Below are 15,453 nucleotides of genomic sequence, written 5' to 3' on the forward strand. Positions count from 1 at the left end.
CGCGGTGGCGCTCGAAGCCGCGGGGATTCGACTGAGTTTTCTGGGCTCTAGTGGACCGACTTATCTGGCTGCTCTAGTGAACTGAGCACTTTATCTAGGGACCTCTAGATAAATGATGGGGAGAGTGTCCGGCTTATGGAGGCTTGTAAAGAGCTTAAGCCGTTGAGCGCGGGGTCAGCTGCATGCAAGGGAATTGAGGTGGATTTTGCTGGAGTCACCTGTCAGGTTCCACTGAAAGTAAGCAAGCCCCTAACTCCTTGCTTGCAAAAATTTCTAAAGGGAGAGATAGCATGGAGGTAGGGCGTTTGCCTTGCATACAGAAGGATGGTGGTTCGAATCCCGGCATCCCAAATGGTTCCGTAAGTCTGCTAGGAGTGACTTCTGAGCGTAGAGCCAGAGTTACCCAAAAACAAAACAAAAACTCTAAAGGGTTGGAGTGCTCTCTCCTCTGCCTCCCTCCGCGATGCCAAGAGCTCTCAAAACCTTCAGTAAGTGACTCAGAGGAGGAGTCAGAATAATAATAATACAGTGACTAGGGTGTTTACTTTGCACGTTATAGTCCCAGATTCTATCCCTAGCACACAATATAGTTCCCCCTGAGCCCACCAGGAATGATCCCTGAGTGCAGAGAGGGAGTAACCCCTAAACACTTCTGGGTGTGTTCCAAAAGCAAACAAACAAGAATAAAATATGACTCATACGATGGAGCATGGGGTGTGTGTTTCCTGTTTTATGGATTGGTGGCATCCAAAATCCATCCGTGACCACCCCTTCCGATTATCGTTATTCATTCGAAATAACAACTGCAACCTCAGTATTGGCCCCATTCTTTATTCGTGCTCATTCCCAGTCCCGACCCCAGCATTGGCCCCTAGGTTCGGCTGCAGGGGTTCCCAGCAGTACCCAGCTTGCGGCAGTAGCAGAAGGCATTGAAGAAACGGCAGTAGCACGTGGCACATGGATCACAGCACGGTACCTGGTGGCCCAGGCAGGACTCTTGCAGCCGGACACAGCGACGTGGGGTGCGGGGTTCCCGGCCCTGAGGATCCAGCACCTGTACAATTGAGAAGCAGTGGGAGTGGGAACACCCCAGAGCAGGCCTGTCCCCCACCCCCGTGCCTGGATGGAATTGGGGAGGGCTTAGGAAGGGGCTGTCTGCCCAGGTCGTCCCAGGTGAGGGGAGTGGGTACTCCTTGCTACCAAAGACTCGACTTACTTCTGCCAAAGCCTTGGCTTCTTGCAGCAGGGCCTCTTCAGCCTGATCCGCACTGGTTTCCTTCAGCGAGGGCTGCAGGGCCAGGCCTGTGACAGATATAGGAGCAAAAAGGGTCATGTCCCTGGGATTGAGAAAGGAGAAGAGATACTAGGACCCCCCCCTCGCCCCCTTGTCCACACTGACCTGGTAGCTCTGGAAATAGGGCCTGGTCCGGTCTTCCGATACCCTCCAGGGGGGCCAAGCCCATCTGGGCCCCCCACATGCTGGGCAGTACCAGCAATAGGACACAGCTCAGCAGCATTGGGGTCCACATGTCCTGTGTTCACAGAAGAACTTCCCCCACTTAGTTCTTTCTCTTTAAAACCCCCTTGGGGTACCCTGCCACCCACCAGGGCTGACTTCCAGAGTCAGCTTCTCTGCCCACCAGCCTTACCTCCACTTGCCAGATCCCTGTGATCAGTGGTCCCCGTCCCCAGTGCCTCGGTTTATATGCTGAGTGATGCAGGTCCCCACGTGACCGTTCCTGCCCCCACGGAGAGAGAGGCCCTCTCCAGAGAGGGGGTAGCATCCTTTAAGCGTCTCCCTGAAATCTGGGCTTTGGGGGTGTTCTACAAAAGGGAGGCCCATCTTCAATTGGGGGAGGCCAATCTAGGTGTTAATCAATGCTTGCAAAGAAAGTGGGTCTCCAGGACCCCCAAATATTTGCAGGATGGGGAGCTAGGGGGTAGGCAGGCTGGAGCCATTAACAGTAACTAGGCAAGCGGTCCTAGAGCTTAATTTAATTTGGGACCGGAAGCACTTGCTCAGCCCCAACATAGCTTGTTGTTGCCTTGGCTTCCTAGAGCACAGATGGGGGTGATGGACCAGGTGCCAGACCTCAGCCCTGAGGTGAGTCTAAGAGGGGGAGAGAGAAGAGGACCTAGGCCTTTACCCCCTCTATTATGGACCATGCCCCACCCTTCAGCCTCCCTCAGCCTCTGAGCCCACCCTGCTCCTGCCCCCAAACCCCTTTCCACCTGGGGTTCCTGGAAGCCAGAGAGGCAGAACAGCTTGTTCTCAGGACAAACAGTCCCAGCACAAAAGGCTTTCAGGCCGCCTGCCTCATTAGTGCTAATGGCTGCTCCCTTCCATCCCGAGTTAGCCACCCTCTGCCCACACCAATGCTCATAAGCTCAAGGTCAGGTGAGGATGTCACCATTATGAAGAAGGAACAATACACAGGACACTACCCCCACCCCTGTCACCCCAACTGGGGGTGGGATATTTATCACATACAGGCCCAAGCTGACCTGATGGACAAGCCAGCTGCCCCAGGCAGGGCACCAGGTAAGTGGTTGTTGGAGGTTCTATAGGTTCCTTGGGCTATTCTGATGTGGAAGAGGCCTGAGGGTGTCTGCCCAGCTGCGGGTAGAAGCCATTGCTGGTCATCTGGCAGCTTTTGGCCTGATGCCCATATCCACCATTAATCTTGAAGTGCAAGTTGTATACAGAGGGTTCTGAAGAGAGTGGGTACCAGACAGTCTCCTGCACCCATCGGGCACTGAGGTCTGTTCTGGGATCACACTGAGGTTGTCTCAGAGCATCACCTATGACTGTCCTGGGGAAGAAGACCTAGGTGTAGGGCAAGTCACTAGAGGAGTCTTGAGTAACCCAGCAAAGGGGGGTGCTGGAGAAAGAGCACAGCTTTGTATGCAGGGGCCTGGATTCAACCTGGCATGGCAAAGATGCCCTGAGTCATCAGGAGCAACCCCTTACTGCCACCAGCAACAGGTGAGAAATAGCCCTTGAGTACCACCAGGTGGGACCAAAAAAATTAAATAGTACATAATGTTTTAAGCATTTGTTTTTGGTTTTTGGGTCACACCCAGCATCGCTCGGGGGTTACTCCTGGCCCTAAGCTCAGAAATTGCTCCTGGCTGGCTCAGGGGACCATATGGGATGCCGGGATTTGAACCACTGTCCTTCTGCATGGGAGGCAAATGCCTTATCTCCATGCTATCTCTCCGGACCCGTTTTAAGCATATTTATACAATATTTAATACATAAACTATTACATAATGTAATAAACTAGAGGCCCACCCCCATTCCTCCCCCAGGTATGGAGTTGGTGACTCACACCAAGCAGCAGTCAGACACCTTACCCCCTAGCTGACATCCCTCTCGCTCTCTAGGCACTAAATCTGTCTTGCTTTTCAGAGTGAAGCCTGAGAATACCTGGATGTGACCAAGCGGATGGAGCACTTGGTCTCAGGATGGACAGTGGGTCATTCTGCTTGCCCTCTGCACCAGATCTCCAGCCCATCCTAGGAGGCGCTGGCTGAAGACATGGTGGGGAGTGAGAGCCACAGGTGGGTTTGGGAAAGGTGCTTGGTGAGTTTTGATTGGATCTCTGGGCATTTGGATGAGCCTGGTAAGTACCCAGACTTAGATTATAGACTTTTATGTCTATAATAACTGGGTGCTTCCCACCCAGTACTTAATGTCTTTGCTTACCTACAAAACAGTGACCATGCCCATAGTCATGTGTGAACACCACTAAGTCAGCCACTTGGGTAGAAGCAGAAATGGGGCACAGGGGCAGTCTGGACTCTGACTAGGTTCCATAGGGGAAACAGACAAGAAATGTAAGTATTGGGCCAGAAAGATGATACAGGGGTAAAGAAGCTGCCTTGCAGGTGGCCAGCCCATATTCAACCCCTGGCACTGCATGTGGTCCCACAGGCCCCTCAGAAGCTGATTTCCTTTGCTCATGGGCACACACACACACACACACACACACACAAAAGATGGGTAGTAGTACAAGCCAGTCTGGGGTCCTAAGGACCTTGCATTATATGAGGCATGTTCTGAGGAGCAAATTTGGGAGATGGAAGAAATAGAGCCTGGTCATTGTGGTGGGCACCTTGTACAGAGGGATCCTGACTCGAGGATAGTGAGTCATGTTTGTGGCATGAGGACCAGCACTTGCTACCCTCTAGTTCATAAAAGGATTTAGAAGGCAATACCAGTTCTAGGCTTCTGGCTGGGAGACACCATCTTAGGAAGCAGCAGCCTGAATCTCCAGTTCTGGCATCAGCCAAATTGGACAGGGTCACCAGATATTTGTGAAACTGTGGCTTTGAGGCAAGCCATAGAAAGTAGGGTGAAAATCAGGGCCAACTGATGGGTATAAAATCCACTTCTCCAGACTACAAGCAGGGTGATCAGGCCCCAAGAAGGACATTTAACTCCCAATCTTTCCCTCCACAAACCGGCCTTTCAGTACTAGAACTGGCCCCTTAATTGGGGTCTCTAGAACAGTAGAACAGTAGAACTGGGCCTGGAGTGCTCAGGAGACACTTCCTCAAGGGGCTGGGAATGCAGCTCAGCAGCAGAAAGCAGGTCTCAAGTGCACAAGGCCTGGGTTCGATGCAAGCACCCACCACACATACACACCAAAGCCCCACAGGCCGAAGCCTGGTGAAGACAGAGAGGTCCAGCTGCTCTGACTCATGGAGTGCAGCCAGCTCTATGCATCCTGCCCTTGCAGGGGTGACTCCCTCCTTCAGTTTGCAGGCCCTGAGAAATAGTCTGAAGGCAGTTTTAGAAGGTTAACATCCGGAACAGGATGTGAGCCTCCAAGCTCTTGGGAAACCACATCAAGTAGTAAGTGATAAGGAGCTGGCTGGTTCATCACAGTTTCTGAGAGAGACCTTGGGACACAGGACTTGTACCAAGTGAAATTTGATACTCAGTGACCCTCCACAGAGAGAAGCATTGCTGGCCAGGCATGCACACGCCATGCCTGCCCCCTGCATGTATCAGTCCATCTCCCCTCCCAGCTGGAGAGTCCCTTGCTTAATAAGAGTGCCAGAAAGATGGGTTTTGCAACAGGAAGCAAAGAACCACCTGCAATGAGTTCACTGAGAAATCTTAGTCTGCTGAGAACCAGGGAGCTTTCCGGCCCACAAACCCAGCCATTAGCTTCGGTGCAGACAAGGAGGAAGTGGGTCAGGTGGCAAAGCACATGTGCAAGGCCCTGGTTTGACTCCCAACACCAAATTGTCCTCCTAGTACTGACATCCCTTTGTGCCGTGGCTCAGAGTCAGCCATCTGTTATGTCACATTGTTAGGAACCAGTGGAGCCAAGAGTCAAACTGAAGAAACCAGCAGTCTGGAGAGATAGTACAGTGGGTAGGGCACTTGCTTTGCACACAGGAGTAACACTAGAGCATCACCAGGTGATTGGAAAAAAAGAAAAGAGGGGCTGGAGTAATAGCACAGTGGCACAGCGGTAAGGCGTTTGCCTTACCAGCCAATACAGGATGGACCCCGTTTCGAATCCTGGCATCCCATATGGTCCCCCGAATCTTTCAGGAATGACTTCTGAGTGCAGAGCCAAGAGTAACCCCTGAGTGCTGCTGGGTGTGACCCCAAAAAGCCAGAAGGAAGAGAAGGAAGGAAGGAAGGAAGGAAGGAAGGAAGGAAGGAAGGAAGGAAGGAAGGAAGGAAGGAAGGAAGGAAGGAAGGAAGGAAGGAAGGAAGGAAGGAAGGAAGGAAGGAAAAAGACTCAGGGACCATATGGGATGTTGAGGATCAAATCCGGGTCCAATTTCTTCTGAGGTATTTAGCATTTTAAATTATCATTTATTATTTTAATTTTTTATTTATTGCTTTCTTGGAGGGGCCACACCCACTGCGGGGCCATATGGAATGCTGGGAATCAAACCAAGGTCCATTTTGGATCAGCTGCATGCAAGGCAAACACCCTACCGCTGTGCTGTCACTCTGGCCCCATGAACTCTACTTTAAGATCACACTGTGGTGGACACATGCATGAAAGCCTGTTTTTACCTTCAGTGTGGATCATGATACTGAAGCAAGACCAGAAATTTCACTGAGACTAGATGCTGGGGAGGAATGACCAGGGTATGCTTAATCTGAGAGAGAAAGTCAGGGACACTGGGAGGAGATAAAAGCCTACCAAGGTTCAAATTTTTTTTTTGTTTTGTTTTTTTGTTTTTGGGCCACACCCGGTAACGCTCAGGGGTTACTCCTGGCTATGCGCTCAGAAGTCGCTCCTGGCTTGGGGGACCATATGGGACGCCGGGGGATCGAACCGCGGTCCGTCTCCTAGGCTAGCGCAGGTAAGGCAGGCACCTTACCTCCAGCGCCACCGCCCGGCCCCCCAAGGTTCAAATTTTTAAGAAAAGCCAGGAAACAAAAAAGCTAAAATGTTATGAGATGTTTAAATTTTGGTTAAAAAGTAATAGAGGGCCTGGAGAGATAGCACAGCAGTGTTTGCCTTGCAAGCAACCGATCCAGGACCTAAGGTAGTTGGTTCGAATCCCGGTGTTCCATATGGTGCCTGCCAAGAGCTGTTTCTGAGCAGACAGCCAGGAGTAACCCCCGAGCACCACAGGGTGTGGCCCAAAAACCAAAAAGTAAATAAGTAAATAAAAAGGTAATAGATTATTGGGCCCAAAGAGATAAAATAGTAGGTAGGACTCTTGCCTTGCACAGGGCTGACTTTGATTTGATCCCTGGCATATCACATGGTCCCCTAAATCCTCCAGAAATGATTCCTGGGGTTTGATCCCCAGCACCCTATATGTTCCCCCGAGCCTAGTAGGAGAAATTTCTGAATGCAAAGCCAGGAGTAAGCCCTGAATGCCACTGGGTGTAGCCCAGCCCCCCCCCCCAAAGAATGTGCCTGTCCCAAAAACAATAAACAAAACTTAACAAAAATAATAGATTATGGAGCCGGAGTGATAGCACATTTGTAGGGCGTTTGCCTTGCATGTCGCTGACCTAGGACGGACCTTGATTCGATTCCCTGGCATCCCATATGTTCCCCCAAAGCCAGGGGCGATTTCTGAGTGCATATCCAGGAGTAACCCCTCAGAGTCACTGGGTGTGGCCCCCAAAAATAATCGATTACTTTCAATTTTTATTTATTTATTTATGTTGGTTTTGGGGCCACACCTGGTGATGCTCAGGGGTTGCTCCTGTCTATGCGCTCAGAAATCGCTCCTGGCTTGGTGGGACCATATGGGATGCTGGGGAATTGAACTGCGGTCCGTCCTAGGCTAGTGCAGGCAAGGCAGACGCCTTACCTCTAGTGCCCGCCTTACCTCTAGTGCCCGTGCCAGCCTCTACTTTCAATTTTAAAAAATGAGCCACACTTAACTATGCTCAGGGCTTACTCCTGACTGCATTCAGGCATCACTCCTTGTGGGTTCTGGGGACCATAGGTGGTGTCAGAGATCAAACCCAGGTCTGCTGTGAGGCAAAACCATAACACCTGTATTATGCCTCTGATTCCAAAAACAATATATTCATTTTCAATAGATGCATGATGCAGGCTGTCTCCCCCTTCCAATGTCATGATATGGAATCTGTCCTGGTAGGTTTAGCCTGAAGAGTTAAATTATGAGCTCCTTCCTCCTGCAAATCCATCATTTTCCTGGAGGAGGCAATATTTCAGAGGTTTCTGAAGATAGAAGCCAGGGAGTGGCTTTTGGACAGTGCTTTTGTTTGCTCTTGCTTTTGGTTTTTAGTATTGGGGCCACATCCAGTAGTGCTCAGAGCTCAGAGCTCTGGCTCTGTGCTCAGGGATCATTCCTGGAGGAATAGTGCTGAGAATCAAACCCAGATTGACTCCGTTTAAGGCAAACACCCCACTTGTTGTACTATCACGATAGCCCCTGCAAAGTAGTTAAGGCAGCAATGCTAAGGGGCAGACCCATGTCCAGACCCAGGCCACTCAGCCCACTTGCACCCTTCACTCCAATATTTTTCTTCTAGAATTGAAGGTCAGCAGAATAAATCCCAAGAGCCTTTACAAGTTCCCCCAGCCAATGTGTGATAGTAGAGGAAACTCCCAGTTCTTGGGATCTTCACCCTGACTCTAGAAGATGGGAATTCTTCCTACTGCAGCAAAAAGAAGGCAGGCAGACAAGAACCCACTCCTCAGAACACCCTTACTTTTCGAGAGTAAGTCAAAAAGAGTGGAAGCTTAGATACACCCGGCAGTGGTCCTCAAACTATGGCCCGCGGGCCACATATTGTATTTGTATCTGTTTTGTTTCTTCATTGCAAAATAAGATATATGCAGTGTGCATAAGAATTCGTTCAGAAGTTTTGTTTTTACTATAGTCAGAACCTCCAATGGTCTGAGGGACAGTGAACTGGCCCCCTGTTTAAAAAGTTTGAGGGGGGCCGGAGAGATAGCATGGAGGTAAGGCGTTTGCCTTTCATGCAGAAGGTCATCGGTTCAAATCCCGGCATCCCATATGGTCCCCCGTGCCTGCCAGGAGCAATTTCTGAGCATGAAGCCAGGAGTAACCCCTGAGCACTGCCGGGTGTGACCCAAAAAAACACACAAAAAAAAATAAATAAAAAATAAAAAGTTTGAGGACCCCTTGTTTAGAGGGTGTGAGAAGAGTGTGTGACACTTCCATCCTCAGGGCAATGTACTAATTCCACTTCAGCATCATAGATAGCACAGCAGCATCACACAATGCCATAATCCCCAATGTCATGTTCTTGCCAATATGGCCTAATGTGAATCTGATCTCGAGGAAGCAATCCAATAACATGATGCTGTAAAACTGGCCTGAGAAGCTAGAGAGATAGAACAGGGCTTAAGGTGCTTACTTTGCATGCAACAGATCTAGATTTAATCCCTGGTTCCCCATAAGGTCCCCAAATACTCAGGAGTAGTGCTGAAGTACAGAGTTAGGAGTAAGTCCTGAACACTACCAGGTGTGCCCCCCCCCAAAAAAAAGAAAAAGAATCTACAATGGGGCTAGAGTGATGGCACAGTAGTAAGACGTTTGCCCTTGTATGCAGCAGACCCAGGATGGATCTGAGTTCGATCCCCAGTATCCCATATGGCCCCCTGAACCTACCAGGAATGATTTCTGAGTGCAAACTAGGAGTGGCCCCTGAGAGCCACTGGGTGTGACCCAAAATGAATAAATAAACAAAGGAAAAAAAAAGAAAAATGAGGAGCAGGAGCCATAGCACAGTGGTAGGGCATTTGCCTGGCAAGCAGACAATCTAGGACAAACCTTGGTTCGATTCCCCAGCATCCCATATGGTCCCCTGAGCCAGGAGCGATTTCTGAATGCATAGCCAGGAGTAATCCCTGAGCATTATAGGGTATGGCCCAAAAGCAAAAAAAGGAAAAGAAAAGAAAAGAAAAGAAAAGAAAAGAAAAGAAAAGAAAAGAAAAGAAAAGAAAAAAAGGAGGGGCTGGAGAGGTAGCATAGTGGTAGGGCATTGGCCTTGCAAGCAGCCAACCCAGGACCAACAGTGGTTCGAATCCCGGCATCCCATATGGTCCCCCATGCTCGCCAGGAGCGATTTCTGAGCAGAAAGCCAGGAGTAACCCCTGAGCACCGCTGGGTGTGGCCCAAAAACAAAAAACAAAAGAAAAAAAGAATCTATAATAATTATCAACTGCAAAACATGAAAATATTTTCTTTTTTGTTTAATTTGGTTTTTGTTTTGTTTTGTTTTGTTTTGTTTTGTGTGTGTGTGTGGTTTTTGGGTCACACCCGGCAGTGCTCAGGGGTTATTCCTGGCTCCAGGCTCAGAAATTGCTCCTGGCAGGCACGGGGGACCATATGGGACACCGGGATTTGAACTGATGACTTTCTGCATGAAAGGCAAACGCCTTACCTCCATGCTATCTCTCCGGCCCTAATTTGGTTTTTGTTTGGGAACATGTCCACTGGGTACTTTGGAGTAGCCCCCAGAAGTGTTCAGTGGGACCATGTGTTGCTGGGTTAGAACCTGCAAACCATGTGCTGCAGTCCTTTGAGCTGTCTTCCAGATTTGACCTTTCCTCTTGAACTAAAATTTGCTAAAAGGATATCCGCTAGACAAGCAGGCGATCATACAGGAATGCTACTGACTTTGTGTGTGTGTGTGTGTGTGTGTGTGTGTGTGTGTGTGTGTGTGTGTGTGTGTGTGGTTTTTGGGTCACATCCAGCAGTGCTCAGGGGATACTCCTGGCTCCATGCTCAGAAATTGCTCCTGGCAGTCACGGGGGACTATATGGGACGCTGGGATTCGAACTGATGACCTTCTGCATGAAAGGCAAATGCCTTACTTCCATGCTATCTCTCTGGCCCCGCGAGTGATTTTCTTAAATGTGGTCATGGTGCTAGGATTGTGAAGAAGGAGCTGCTCAACCTCATGCTCTTTGCTGGAGCCTGAAAGAACGTTCTTTCTTTGCGGAGTTTTGTTTTATTTTGGGGCCACACCCAGAGGCGCTCAGGGTTATTCCTGTCTCTGCATTCAGAAATCTCTCCTGGCAGGCTCGAGATCATATGGGATGCCGGGGATCTAACCCAAGCTCGTCATGGGTTGCCTTCCTACAAGGCAAATGCTCTACCGCTGTGCTATTGCTCCAGCCCTCTTTGGGGATTTTAGCAGCATTTCTGCCTCTATCCACTAGATGTCAGGTTCTTCGCACTGATCTTTGAACGTTGGCAAAACCTGTGAGTCAATACTTGTAAATGGCTTGAACGGTGAATTTTATATTGTGATTGTTTTTCTCAATAAAAAGTTATAATTAGGGGCCGGAGAGATAGCATGGAGGTAAGGCGTTTGCCTTTCATGCAGAAGGTCGGTGGTTTGAATCCCGGAGTCCCATATGGTCCCCTGAGCTTGCCAGGAGGAATTTCTGAGTATAGAGCCAGGAGTAACCCCCGAGCGCTGCCGGGTGTGACCCAAAAACAAAACAAAACAAAACAAAACAAAACAGGGGCCGGAGAGATAGCATGGAGGTAAGGCGTTTGCCTCTCATGCAGGAGGTCATCGGTTCGAATCCCGGCGTCCCATATATGGTCCTCCCGTGCCTGCCAGGAGCAATTTCTGAGCCTGGAGCCAGGAATAACCCCTGAGCACTGCCGGGTGTGACCCAAAAACCACAAAAAAAAAAAAAAAACAAAGTTATAATTAAGAGGACTGGAGAGATAGTACAGTTTGTTGTTTTGTTTTTTGTTTGTTTGGTTTTTTGGTTTTTGGGCCACACCCAGCGGTGCTCAGGGGTTACTCCTAGCTGTCTGCTCAGAAATAGCTCCTGGCAGGCACAGGGGACCATATGGGACACCGGGATTCGAACCAACCACCTTTGGTCCTGGATCGGCTGCTTGCAAGGCAAACACCGCTGTGCTATCTCTCCGGGCCCGATAGTACAGTTTGTAAGGTGCTTTCTTTGCATGTGGCAAATTTGAATTTGGACCTCATATGGTCCACCTATGGAGCCAAAACCAAAAAGAAAAAAAGTTGCAATTAAGGACTGAAAGATGCTGCCGGCGAGGTGATGCAAGCAGTAGGGCGTCTGCCTTGCATGTACTAACCTAGGACAGACCGGGACTCGACCCCAAGCTTTCCATATGGTCTCCCAAGCCAGGAGAGATTTCTGAGCCCATAGCGAGGAGTAACCCCTGAGTGTCACCGGCTGTTATCCAAAAACCAAAAAAAAAAAAAAAAAAAAAGACTGAAAAGATAACACAGGCTGTTTGCCTTGTATTTGGCTGACCTGGATCAATCCCCAGAAACTCATATGGTCCCCTAAGCCCCACCAGGAGTGATCTATATGTACAAAATTAAAAGTAAGCATTGCCAGGTGTGGCCCCCAAACCAACCAACCAACAACAATAAAGAAAAATCTCTGAAGTGGACTGGTAGGGCAGGAGAAAAGGTACAGCAGGTATAGCATTTGCCTGGTATGTGGCCAACCAAGGCTCAATCCCCAGCATTCCATATGGCACTCCTGAGTCTGCCAGGAGCAATTCCTGAGTGTAGAGCCAGGAGTAACCCCTAAGCATTGCTAGGCGTGGCCCAAAATATAAAAACAATTTTTAAATTAAAAATAAATAAAGTGGACTGTTAGAGGTTGAACACAGGGCACCAGCCTGGCAGGGAGTAGGCTGACCTATGAGGGTTATTTTTTTAAGCCCTCTGTACTAACAAACACCCAAGGACTCCTGCATGGCCCCCAGGCAATTAAAATGGATAGCACGTGGGGGTTGGGGGACGGCTCATGCTTTGCATGCTGGAGCCCTGGGTGTTGTCCTGGCATGCATGGTCTCCTGAGCAATGCTAGCAGCTACCCATAACCAGCCACCAGAGGGGAAGTAACCCCAACTATAAACCACCCCCCAAAAAAGAAAAGGACAATGTACATCCTATCTCTTTGCTCTGGTAAGTAGCAATGGAGAACAGGATGTAATTTGGTTGAAGAAGATAAAATAACATCCCGCAAAATTTAGAACAAAACAAAGCAAAGCAAAAATACCACAGTCTCCTCTGATCTCTCTCCAAGCTGTGATGAACATAAAGGTTCAGGACCTTCCCCCCAACCTGGAGAGAAAGGCATTCTGGGATACTTCTTGAGAGAGCATGAGTCACGCCAGTTCTTTTTGGTGAGCAGCCTCCTTGGCAAGGCATCAAAATAAGGCTAAAGAAGCCTGGGTCCTAAACAGTGGATAGGGTGTTTGCCTTGCACTAGGCTAACCAGGGTTTGATCCCTGGCATCCCATTGGTACCCCAAGCATTGCCAGGAGCAATTCTTGATCGCAGAGCCAGGAGTAACCCCTGAGCCATCACTGGGTGTGACCCCCTCCAAAAGGCAGAAACAAAAACCCAATCTAGCATTTGCCCTTTCTGCGGTTCTTGAGATACTTGCTCTTGGCCACTAGCCAGCACACTATGGGGGAAGCAAAGACGGCCCTGCAGAGGCATGTAGGAGAGAAAGCAGCTTGAGACCAGCTGGAAAGAGACTGAGTCATCTCTAAGGGCTCCTCCAGCCCCAGGCAATGCCAAGGGGAGCAGAGCCCAGATGTCTCTGCGCCCACTGAGCTATTGCCCAGTCAGGATTGTTGTTGTTTGTCACTGTCCTTTTCTGCTTGTTTTTGTTTTTTTTTTTTTTGGGGGGGGGGGCATTCCCTGGCAGTGCTCAGGGATAACTCCTGGCTCTCTGCTCAGGGATTATTACTGGTGATACTTAGGGGAACATATGTGGAGGTGGGGATTGACCCCAGTTTGGCCTGTGCTTGAAAATTACCTTAATTTCTATACACTTCCCAACAGCACCCCCTCCTTAACTCACTAATTTTTGGAGAGGTTGTGTGCAGCAATAGTGAACTGTGTTCCTCTGCTCCACCCCCACCTGCCCTAGGTTGGAAAGGGCCTAAGTCAGCATGATTTCAACAAGATTTTTCTTTTCTTTGCTTTGCTTTGCTTTTCTTTTCTTTTCTTTTCTTTTCTCCTTCCTTCCTTCCTTCCTTCCTTCCTTCCTTCCTTCTTCCTTCCTTCCTTCCTTCTTCCATCCTTCTTCCTTCCTTCCTTCCTTCTTCCATCCTTCTTCCTTCCTTCCTTCCTCATTCCTTCCTTCCTTCCTTCTGTGGTTGGTTTGAGCCACTAATCCTCTAGTGCTCAGGGCTAACTCCTGACTAATGCTCAGAGATTATTATTCTTGGTGGGACTAAGAAAAGGAGGCATCTATGGTGCCAGGGATCAAAACAGGGTCAAACACATGCAAGACTAGTGTCTTTACCCAGTACTATCTTTCTAGACCTTTTCTTTAGTTTCAGTTTTAGTTTCTGGGCTGTGCCGGCAGCACTCAGGGATTACCCCTGGCTCTTCACTCAGAAATCACTCCTGGCAGGCTCAGGGGACCATATTGGATGCCAGGGATGGAACCCAGAACAGTTACATTCAAGGAAAATGCCCTACCCACTGTGCTATCACTCTGACTCATATTTATTTTTATTTTTTAATATTTTATAGTTTTGTTTTTATTGATTTTTGGGGGCCACACTCGGGTGACACTTAGGGGTTACTCCTGGCTATGCAATCAGAAATCATTCCTGGTGTCACCGATGTGGCCCCAAAACAAAAACAAAAAAAGTTTGGGGTCAGAGCAGTGGCACGGAGCTCCTGGTTTGGGGGGCCATATAGGATGCTGAGAGATTGAATCACGGTCCATCCTGGGTCAGCTGCATGCAAGGCAAATGCCCTACCACTGCACCATCACTCTGGCCCCTGTTTTTTTGGTTTTTTGTTTTTATCTTTTTTGTTGTTTGTTTTTATCTTTTTCGTTTTTTTTTTGTCTTTGTTTTTGTTTTGTTTTTTGGGCCACACTCATTTGATGCTCAGGGGTTACTCCTGAATAAGCACTCAGAAATTGCCCCTGGCTTGGGGGGACCATATGGGACACCGGGGATCGAACCGGGGTCCTTCCTTGGCTAGCACTTGCAAGGCAGACACCTTATCTCTAGCGCCAACTCACAGGCCCCCTGTGATGGTGCTCAGGGGTTACTCTGGCTCTGTGCTCAGAAATTATTCCTGGCAGGCTCAGGGTACCATATGGGATGCCAGGGATTGAACCCATCCAGGTAGGCCAGGTACAAGGCAAACCTACCCACTGTGCTATCACTCTGGCCCCACATATTTAGCTTTTTGATTGATGGAGGGTCTGAGATTTATAGTACTATTAATGATGGTTTCCCAGGGACATAACTCCAACACCACACCCATCACCAGTGTACTCACCTTCCTCCTGCAAGGACCCTACACCTCTCCCTTACAAACCCCACCTGAACAGCAACTCAATTATATGACCCAGTGCTCCCTTTGTGTTGCCTTTGACCCTGGCATTATATCTGTAAGTCCCACATCTGAAAAAGATCATTCATCATTCTATATCTATCCTTTTCTTCTGATTCTCCAGCCCGGAGAGATAACACAGCGGTGTTTGCCTTGCAAGTAGCCGATCCAGGACCTAAGGTGGTTGGTTCGAATCCCGGTGTCCCATATGGTCCCCCGTGCCTGCCAGGAGCTATTTCTGAGCAGACAGCCAGGAGTAACCCCTGAGCGCCGCCGGGAGTGGCCCAAAAACCAAAAAAAAAAAAAAAAAGAAAAAAAGAAAAAAGAAAAGTAGTTAATGGGGCCAGACAGATAGAACAGCAATAGAGCATTGAGCCTGAGCCTGCCAGGAGCAACTTCTGAATGTAGAGCCAGGACTAACCTCTGAGCCCCACTGGGTGTGATCACAAAAAAAAAAAAAAAGAATAATTAACTAATATTTTTGCCTGTGATCGAACCTCGGTCCATCCTAGGTCAGCGCTTACAAGGCAGATGCCTTACCACTTCGACCCTCAAGGATCACTTCTGGTGACCATTGCAAGGCAGGGAGCAAGACTGGATAGGTCTTGTACAAGGTAAGTACCCTATTC

The 15,453-nt window shown here is 49.0% G+C and overlaps 1 protein-coding gene across 2 annotated transcripts; it reads right to left on the bottom strand.

Moving 5' to 3' along the window:
• Nucleotides 1–815: 815 nt before the first annotated feature.
• Nucleotides 816–12,507, bottom strand: AGRP (agouti related neuropeptide). Of its 2 annotated transcripts, XM_049786481.1 has the most exons (3): nt 1,400–1,529; nt 1,217–1,302; nt 816–1,054 (listed from the first exon to the last, which is right to left on the bottom strand). In XM_049786481.1, exons 1-3 carry the CDS (start codon nt 1,527–1,529, stop codon nt 872–874), a joined length of 399 nt encoding a protein of 132 aa, XP_049642438.1. In that variant the 3' UTR covers nt 816–871. The 2 variants fall into 2 exon arrangements, 1 of the variants encoding a protein (XP_049642438.1); XR_007502271.1 differs by lacking the exons at nt 816–1,054; nt 1,400–1,529 and adding an exon at nt 12,400–12,507 and having other exon boundaries at nt 1,279–1,302.
• Between the last annotated feature and the right edge of the window lie 2,946 nt (nt 12,508–15,453).

The sequence above is a fragment of the Suncus etruscus genome, chromosome 14 (genome assembly GCF_024139225.1).
Source record: "Suncus etruscus isolate mSunEtr1 chromosome 14, mSunEtr1.pri.cur, whole genome shotgun sequence".
NCBI classification, from domain to species: domain Eukaryota; kingdom Metazoa; phylum Chordata; class Mammalia; order Eulipotyphla; family Soricidae; genus Suncus; species Suncus etruscus.